Raw genomic sequence first — 9919 nt, 5'->3', positions numbered from 1 at the left:
TGAGGAGCAAGCGGTAAAGAAAAATTGCAGTTGCCAGATCATCTTTGCAGGTCGGAGCCCTGCTGTGGACCTTTTTTTTTTGTTTTTTTAATTTCCACCACAGGTTTTCAATTGGGTTGAGTCTGTCAATCTATCAAGTGTATCAATCTGGGCTATTTGCAGGCCATGACATTGACTGGATGAGTCTTTCTCCAAGGAATGTTTTCACAGTTTTTGCTCTGTGGCATGATTCATTGTCATCTTGGAAAATGATTTCATCATCCCCAAACATTTTTTTCAATTGAAGGGATAAGAAAGCTGTCCAAAATGTCAATGTAAACTTGTGCATTTACTGAAGATTTAACCACAGCCATCTCCCCAGTGCCTTTGCCTGACTTGCAGCCCCATATCATCAAGGACTGTAGGAATTTTGCGGTTTTCTGTAGGCAGTCCTCTTTGTAAATCTCACTGGAACGGCACCAAACAAAAGTTCCAGCTTGTCCAATGCAGATTCGTGACTCATCACTGAAGATAACTTTCATCCAGTCATCCGCAGTCCATGATTGCCTTTCCTTAGCCCATTGCAGTCTTGTTCTTTTTTGTTTTAGCGTCAATGATGGTTTCCTTTTAGCTTTCCTGTATGTAAATCCCATTTCCTTGAAGCGATTTTGCAGAGTTCTGTCACATACATTGACTCTAGCTTCCTCCCATTTCTTCTTCATTTGTATTGTTGTGCATTTTCCGTTTTCAAGACATACGGCCTTTAGTTGTTTGTCTTGACACTTGGATGTCTTCCTTAGTCTAAAAGTACGCTTGCCTTTACCAACCTTCCCATGCTGTTTGTACTTGGTCCAGATCTTCGATACAGCTGACTGTGAATAGCCCACATCTTTGGCAACCATACATGTAGTTACCTTCTTCAAGAAGTTTGATAATCCTGTCTTTGCTCTCAATAGACATCTCCCTCATTGGAGCCATGATTCTTGCCAATCCACTTGGTCCAGCAGGCCTCCAAGTTGTGATAATTGCACTGTTTTTAACTGCTGACTAACAAGCAGATGTAATTTGAGGCAGGTGCCCAATTAAGGAAAGGAAATTGGCTGGGTGTCCTTATTTTCTGCTCAAAATGGAGTGATTCCATTTTTTTCCTCAGAATGGAGTGATTCCATATTTATTTCCCTGCACTTGCTCTATAAAAGTAACATTTAATGACCAGCACAATGTTTTTTTCTTCATTTCTTTTAGTGTTTCTGAAAGCCAAGATCTTGCACTTTGGAATTTTTCTGAGTTTGATCCACAGAATAAAACGTCTGAGTGAGTGCTTGTCCAAGACTGGCGATTCCATACTTTGATGTCCGCAACATGTTTAAAAAAAAAAAGAAAAAAAAAGAGGGGCTGGTTGCAGGTGTATGTTTACTACAGTGTTACTTCACCTTTCCTTTTACAAACACCCAAGAAACATTTGGAAACTGAGGACACTAATTGTTGAAGCATTATAGTTTGAAATTCTTTCCCATTCTTTCTTGATGTACAACTTCAGCTGTAGTCCAAGGTCTCTGTTGTTGTATTTTACGCTCCATAATTTGCCACACATTGTCAATGGGAGACAGGTATGGACTGCTGGCAGGCCACACTCTTTTACTATGACACTAAACTGATGTTTGTACCACATGCTGAATGTGGCTTGGCTCAATCTTGCTGAAATAAGCAGGAATGTCCCTGGAAAAAAAAAAAAAAAGATGTTGATGGGATGGCATTATCTAACCTGCATGTATGGTTTCAGCATTAATGGTGCCTGCCTTCACAGGGGTGCAAGGTACCCATGCCTTAACACTAAAATGGTGTGGCCCATAGTGCGGACATTCAGAGACAGCCATGGCGAGGAGCAAGTGCCTGGATCAATATCCAATGTCTGAGCTTGTTTTGGATTCAGGGCAAGTGATGTTCATGAAACAAGATAATAGCATATTCAGCATATAGCGTATTCAGTTGATAGGCCTTGGAAAAATGTAATTTTGGGGTAGGTTTATGTTGAACTGAAAACTGTTTATATATTGTTTGTTGATATCTACAGCAATAAAAATACAAATGTTCTTTTTTTAAGGCGATATATAATTATGATTAATAATCGTAAGTCAATATGAATAAAAAGTAATTGTGATTATCACTTTGGTCATAATTGTGCAGGCCTTCTTTGTCATTAAAAATAAATGTTTTTTTTGTGTGTGCGCGCGTGTTTTTTTTCTTGCTTCATAAGCATGGTTTATGGATTGTGAAATGGTTTACATCTTGTAATAAATTTCCATGACACACGATGACACACAAACGCCGATCACATTACCGTACATTTTGATGGAATTACACAACACTGCACTTCCACAGATAAGAAGTAAGGGGAGTCTCGCGATATTTCCGGTCCCTCTCTACAGTCGATACTGGTGATATCTCGCGTTACCTGACCGTAGCGTCTCATTCCAGCACGGTCAACCCCGCCGGCAGCAGCAACAGCGGCCGCTTCTTTCGAAACTTAAGTTTAACATAAGTGTCGGCGTTTTATTTATTTTTAAGTGAACGTCTTTTTTTGTCTTGTCAGTGCTTTAAACAAACTTCGGTCTAATTTTGACGACAGACGAGGAATCAAAAGTTACAGTGTAGCCCGGTCGCGCGAACAAAGAAAAAAAATCCTTTCTCCTCAGAAAATAATCCCCCACTACTCTCTAGTTATGAGTCATGTGGTCGTTGATAATCCACACGGTCTAGATCAGCAGGTAAGTCGGTTTTTCCGTTGTCTACTTCCGACTTTTTGTGTTAAAATGTCGCGGTTTGCCGTCAAGCGCGTCTGATGTAGAGTCTCGTTGTTAGCTCGGGCTAAAGCTAACATGGCCACTAGCAAAATGGAGGCGACGCTGGTTTCGCTGGTGAGGGAAGGTTGTGATGGCGGAGGCCTCGTAACAACCTGTCGACGCCACTTTTCACCCTAGCCACTAGTTTTTAACGGACTAGGTTGTCTTTTAACCCAGCATACGCACGCTGTCAAATGTCCATCTGCCGTTCACCGTTCTTAAAATTAATTTACCGGCCGGTAAAGCAGGTTAGCTAACATTGGGCCTCGTCAAAATGAAACGTGGCGCAGGAGGGGGAAAAAAAGAATAGCTGGCTGCGGGTTTACCAGGAACACACTAACCACACTTAAGAGACAACATTCAAGATTGGCGCGTAAATAGTTTCGCCAGTATATTAACTCCAAGTACGTGTCGCAATTTTTGTTAGTGCGTGGCGTTTCGTGCAATTGACGGACATCCGCTGATAAGTCGCATCATTCGTAAAATTAAATAATTGTACTTTTTGTCTTGTATGCTGCCCACATTTTTCTTTTCCTTATTTTATTTTTTTTTACATGGAGTTCTACAATTTGTAATGATCTCATATTCTGTCGTTTTTGTAGCTTGCTGCCCTAGACTTGAACTCTGTTGAGGGACAAGGCGGAGGAACTGGCAGTAAGTATTTACTTGACCTTAAGGTTTTGTCTATCTTTGAATAAGTACGCCTGATGTAAGGTAGGATGTGAGGTACACTGTGATCCCTTTATGACTGAATATGTAGATCCGTCTGTACTTGATTCATCTGTATAGTTCAGTGGCATGGTGTTCCATTCTAAGAAGTGCAGTTCAAGTTTTAAAAATATAGTTTAAATTCCAACACATGCTGTTTTATTTTATTTTTCCAGGACGTTACATTCCACCTCACTTGAGAAACAAAGATGGTCCCAAAAATGGTGAGTTTACCCTTCAGACATCAGCCCATTTGTTTTCCTTTGTTACATGTTCCCGAGATTATGGTAAAGGGAGCTAAACTATAGAAAAACACAGTGAGGTTTATAGTTACTTGATAGCCAAACATTTGATTATATTGTAACAATTTCAATGTGATAGTTTATTTTGTTATATTGTACAGAATAAAAGTGATCACAATATCATTTGATATTTTGGGAATAGTTGGTGCTCGTGAGTCACAAAATAAAATTGACATCATATTTTCACCTTAGACTGCCCGCATGTCAGAATGAGTCCCATTTTGAACACATGAAATAATTTTGGGGTCATACATGCCCATTTGCACAAAAGTGTTAGGTAAGGTTCCCCAGATGAAACGATAGCCTTAATAATAATGACGTAGTAATTGTTGTAGTGCCTGGTATCACTTTTTGCTCACGTCACTTGACACTTGAATACACCTTTGAAATATTCTTGTATAACTCGCTTGACGATATTTTTCGTGTTTTTTTTTTTTTTTTTTTCCCTTCTTCTTTTTCTCTACTGTGTTCTTATTCCACAGCAGGAAATGCTTATTCCGCTGCTAGACAGTGCGGTTATTCTGTGGCACCAGTAAATCTATGTAAGTCCCTTCTCTCTGCTTTTGCTGAGGGCAAATCTGCATTTCCACATGCATGAAGTAGCCGTAGCAAAGCCAGTGTGAAGGGGTGGGACAAGGTTAGATTTCGATAGGTGGACTTCACGTTCATTTTAACCTTGGGTTCAAATTATGTGCTGTGCTGCTGGGATGCTTGCAGACATATATGATACACTTCATCTTGCCGGAACAATAATGCAATGTAATACAGTACTGTAATACACTGTGGATATGTGTGTGTGTATATGTGTGTATATATATATATATATATATATATATATATATATATATATATATATATATATATATTAGGGGTGTGCCAAAAAAATCGATTCATAAAAGAATCGAGATTCTCATTTATTAATCGAATCAATATTAATGTCCAAAAATCGATTTTATTTAAATTAGAAATGAAGAAGGGGAAAAGGCAGTTGTAGCCCACGTGCTTTTTTTTTGTGGCAAAAGGTACTTACAATACAAAATTAATAAATGTTTAAACAAAAAAAAAAAAAAGACTTTAATGTCTCTATTTATTAGGGGTGTTAAAAAAAAAATTCGGCGATATATCGCGATACTACATCGCGCGATTCTCGAATCGATTCAATAATCGGCAGAATCGATTTTTTTTTAATTTTTTTTTTTTAGGATTCACACCTTGAGCACGGAAGAATGTTATATGAACGGAACATTAAGCCTTAATATTTTATTTTATTGCTGTTCAAACATGAAACAGATTACAACCTCTATAAGACTGAAATTTCAGATAAATAAATAATACATTTTCATATAAATCTTACACTCTACAAGCTTACTGATGAGTATTTTCTAAATTTGAATGAAAAAAATCGCAACAATCGACTTATAAATTCGTATCGGGATTAATCGGTATCGAATCGTGACCTGTGAATCGTGATACGAATCGAATCGTCAGGTACTAGGCAATTCACACCCCTACTATTTATCATTTTGTCTTGCAAAGCAGACTGGAGTAGATCATGACAATGTTGTGCATATTTTTAAATTGAAGCAGAAATCATTTGTCAATCAAATCATTTTGAATCGAAAATCGCTTGAATCGAAAATTGATTCTGAATCGAATCGTAGACCCAAAAATCGTAATCGAATCGTGACAGTCAGATTCCCAGCTCTTTTATTTATTTTTTATATATATATATATATATATATATATATATATATAAATGAATGTGGAAAATTTATTCATGATGATTTAATAGTAATTCGCATTTAGCATCTGCTTGGAAAGTGCTATTTAGAATTCATTGCTCCTGATTACATTTCATGCAAAGTTAACAGTATTATTGGAGTAAAACTTGGTACCATTTAAGACTTCACCAGTCTTAATGGAATTTTAAGTCTCCACTGGTCATTTTCATATTAGTCTTTAGCCTTTACGCTTTCAGCAAACTATATTATGCACTGGCACCAGCTTTGTAAATGTGTGGTTGTAATTGAAATTGAATTGTTTTGCTTATGATAAAGTTAATCTAGTTTAAAAAAACAAACAAAAAACCATCAAATTACAACTGATGTCACCATTTGAAGTTTTTTGACAAAATTGTCCAATTAGCTGTAATTTTTTTGTACATTAAAGCCCATTTCTCACTACGCGGCTGCAGGCTTGTGGTGGTGCGCACGTGTATCAAGTGCTGGTGTTTCGTTGAAGACTGCAAAACGTTGCAAAGATGTTTGGCAGACCCTCACAAACTATCTTTGTACTTGCAAACCGCTTTTCTTGTCACCATCAAATTTTGTACATGTTCAAAATGCCTTTGCAAGCATAAAAACTGTTTGTGAGGGTCTGGTGAACGTCTCTGCAACGTTGTGCAGCCTTGAGCGAAACCTGATGAAATACCAGCGCTCATTACATACACGCATCCGCGAAAGCCTGCACTGCCAAGTGAGATACGTCCTTATAAGCTGCTTGGTTACAGTATATGTATGAAGTTAATATGTAGTTAATGATCAGCCAGACAGTTTCCTGGGTTACCATTTCTGGTTCTATGGTTGAACACAATTTCCTGCTTGGATCACTTGGACCTTCCTGTGGTGGCCTCACAAAACTGAAAAAGTACCAAACTCTTTCGGAGCTGATCCTATCGCGCAAGGCTCACCAATTCCGGTCCTCGAGGCCTGAGTCCTGCAGGTTTTAGATGTTTCCACCTACCAACACACCTGATACTACAGATCAGGATCGTTGTCAGGCATGCTTTTGAGCTGATTATATGAATCAGATGTGTTAGTGGGCGGAAACATCTTAAACCTGCAGGACTCCGGCCCTCGAGGACCGGAATTGGTGCACCCTGCTATAGAGTGTTGCCTTTGGGGCATTTCCCCAGAATTTCTGGTTGTACTCCTTAGTTATTCCACTGTACCCTCAAGGCCATTTGCCAATGTTTCCCAAGTTCCCCCAAAGCCATGGCAGGCCGAGAGCCAGGGGACCCAAAGAAATAACCCCTCTGTGTCAGGATGGGATGACGCCGACATTGGTAACTATTAGTGCTGAGTCGAGGCCTCACCCTCTCATATTGCATGAGTTGGTCACTCCACGTGAGTCTTTTTATAGCCTGCTTCCCTACCTTTGCTCAGGTTACCCAAGACTGGCCTCTCAAGAGGTTGCCCTTTACCATGCCTACAGCGGGGGCTGGCGAAACACATGTGGTACACCCTGGCATGCCCTCTTGACTTTATAGTCAGTTTGTCTTGGCCATTGGAGCTAAAACCACAGAAGCATGGTGATGGTACCTCTGATAAATTAACGCACTGCATCACTTGTGGCTGTTTTTTTTTTTTTTTTTTTTTTTTTTTTTTTTACTAATATGAGAAGTAAAGCCCTGTACCACAATCAAGACTTGAACATGAATGGATTACTATTCCCACAAATGGTAGCCTTGGCAATAACATATTCTGTGCCCTAAGTAATCCTGACCGTCGGTTGACAAAGGTTTGGACTGAAACTTTTTATTGGATTCTGTGCTGAAGAAACAGTACTTTGACTGCATTTCAGTACATCTTACTTGATTTGAAAACAAGCATGGGGGAAATTGTCTAATGCAGAGATAAAATTCTGGAATTCTTTGCAAACAGGTACCTGCCATGCAGTATGTAGACGTCTGAAAATGGGTGTCAAAGGGAACGCCTCAAAAGTTTGTCCTCTTCAGTGTAGTGTAAAGCACTTTTTCTTTACTTTTACTTTTTACTTTTTTTTTTTTTTTTTTTAATACAGCTGCAGCTGTTGTGGAAAGTGTTACATAATGTTGACTTGTATCATTTGGGCCTCCTTGACTAGGAGTTGTGTACATACCTTCACAAAACTGTATGTCCGACTCCTGACTGTTGACACCAGGCTGTACGTGCATATCAATTTACTTGTCACATGGGAACATTTGGAAAACAAGTGCTGTACTGCAAATAAATACCAAGTGATGTTCATTATTGTTGGCATCTTCTAGTTAAAATGTGTTTGGCTTTGCAAATTAATACATATTTAATTGCATGGCTTATGTTGTATTGAGCATTTTCTCTCTTACACATGGTCACGTTCTGGTTTTGTGGTTGTCACTTTGTTTTTTGGCATAAAATTGATAGAAAATAAAGTAAAACTAGAGCTGCGAGCAGCTATAAAGGGCCCGAGCAGCCCGGGCCACGTTGGGGTACTGGCACATTGGAAGCAGAATTTCTTTGAAAATGGCATGATAAACCTTTACATGTGGATTTTCTTTGCCAGGTGTGATGAATGTGTCAAGCTCAATGGGTTTTGGTGAATGTTAAGATCTGCAAAAATCAGCATCCTTTTTTATTTTTCGGCAATAAGTTGCCCTGATGGGTATTTTTTGTAAAAGTATATATACCCATCACTTGTACTCATTGCACAATGTTGCGTTTAGTGTCCATAGAGGCTATCAAAATGAAATCAAACTAAATGCAAAAGTATGCATGTTTGGATAGGTCTGATGCCAGTGAACACTTACAATGAGTTTACAATTTTTGTAAAAATACCGTTAAGTGGGGAATTTTATTTTATTTTTTGCCTCAAGGACTAGGTAGCGCTGTATTTATAACTGAATTTTATCATAGAGATACCTTCAGGCCTTGACTACAAATATACATGTCAATTATGGGATTTTTTGCATATTTTTTGCACTTTTTAAGCATATCCTTCATTCTCGATACTGCTTTTACCGTCCATAGAGGCTATCAAAAATAAATAAAACTAAATAAAAAATACGTATGTTTGGATAGGTCTGATGCCAGTGAACATTTTGAGTGGCGGAAAGTAAAAGAATATTCATTTTTGACTTAGTTATCACACTTAGAATGAGTTTACAGTTTTTGTAAAAATACCATCAGTGGGGTATTTTTTTTTAATGCGTCAAGGGCTAGGTGGCGCTGTATATATAACTGAATGTTGTCATAGAGATACCTTCAGGCCTTGACTATAAACATACATGGCAAGTTTGGGATTTTTTGGAGCATGTACTGGGGAGTTATTAAGCATATCCTTTTTCATTGCGAAACACAATTTGATGCCCCGCCCTCATCATATAGTATTTCGAAAAGTCAAGATTTTTCCCCCTGTCGTAGGCTCAGGTCTTGACATGGTCCAGGTCAAGTCTGAAGTCAGTTGGATGAAGGAGAAGTGGGCAAAAGTATGCCCCCTGTAAATGTGCTAAAATCGTAAAAAATGGGACATTCAAAAATTCGTAGCTCACTTCCTGTTCATTTTAGCATATGGGTCCAAGAGAATTTTTTTTTTTTTTTTTTTGTAGGTCCTGGGCTCCATCATACACCTAAAAATATCCGAAGATGTTGCTTAAACGTAAAACCGGGGCTGCTTCGTTAAAAATTCCTAGGGGGCGCTATTGAGTCATTTTTGTAAAAATAGCACAATACACGATAAAATATTGCTCATTTTGCCAGGCCAGATGTGTGTGCCAAGTTTCATGTGTTTCTGTGACGACCGGCGTTGCAGAACCACTGCTAGAAAGGGTTCTAAACGGCGGTTAAAAATGAACCGCTCGGCCCCGAAAGAGTCCCATGGAGGTATCCGGGGACAAAAAAATGCCGCTTCCATGTGGAACCGGTCCGGTGGAAAAGCATGTGTTTGTATGTAAATTGTAGTCTGCGTGGTGCGCGTGTACACGTATGCTGTGCCGATCAGGAAGTAGCCAGCCAATCACATTGGAGCAGCTCATGTTTCACTCAAATACTATTAGATTGAGTCAGCGCACGGCGGCACGCTCTCGTTGCTAGTGCGGGAGAGCCAGAGGAGGACACAGCGACTTTTGAATGTACGTTTTAAACATAGTGCAGAGGGAGCCCAAATGCACTCGCGCCGCACGAGCGGCATTTTTGTTCACTAGCACGCACTTGAAAGTTACCCGCATTTGCGAGTGAAATGTTCGCACTGTCGAGCCCTGGGGGAGATAGCTCTTCACCAGTTTATTGCTAAGGGTGGGTGCCTTCCGAAAGCTTATTGTTGGAGTATGTGGAAGTATTTCTCTAAGAAAGT

The 9919-nt window shown here is 39.2% G+C and overlaps 1 protein-coding gene across 5 annotated transcripts in view; it reads left to right on the top strand.

Annotated features, from left to right (window-relative positions):
• The first annotated feature begins 2423 nt into the window (after positions 1-2423).
• ddx3xa (DEAD-box helicase 3 X-linked a) overlaps positions 2424-9919 on the top strand; it is a 28812-nt gene continuing 21316 nt past the window's right edge. For 4 of the 5 annotated variants that reach the window (XM_077535802.1, XM_077535801.1, XM_077535800.1 and 1 more), the window contains exons 1-4: positions 2424-2747; positions 3425-3476; positions 3707-3754; positions 4315-4374. In XM_077535802.1, the coding sequence (XP_077391928.1) occupies positions 2703-2747; positions 3425-3476; positions 3707-3754; positions 4315-4374 (205 nt within the window). In that variant the 5' untranslated portion in view covers positions 2424-2702. The remainder of the gene's footprint in view (positions 2748-3424; positions 3477-3706; positions 3755-4314; positions 4375-9919) is intronic. The other variant, XM_077535803.1, reaches the window with a different exon arrangement.

The sequence above is a fragment of the Festucalex cinctus genome, chromosome 11 (assembly GCF_051991245.1).
Source record: "Festucalex cinctus isolate MCC-2025b chromosome 11, RoL_Fcin_1.0, whole genome shotgun sequence".
Lineage (NCBI taxonomy): Eukaryota > Metazoa > Chordata > Actinopteri > Syngnathiformes > Syngnathidae > Festucalex > Festucalex cinctus.
Note: the sequence above shows the minus strand (reverse complement) of the source record. Positions and strands in the feature narration are given on the sequence as shown.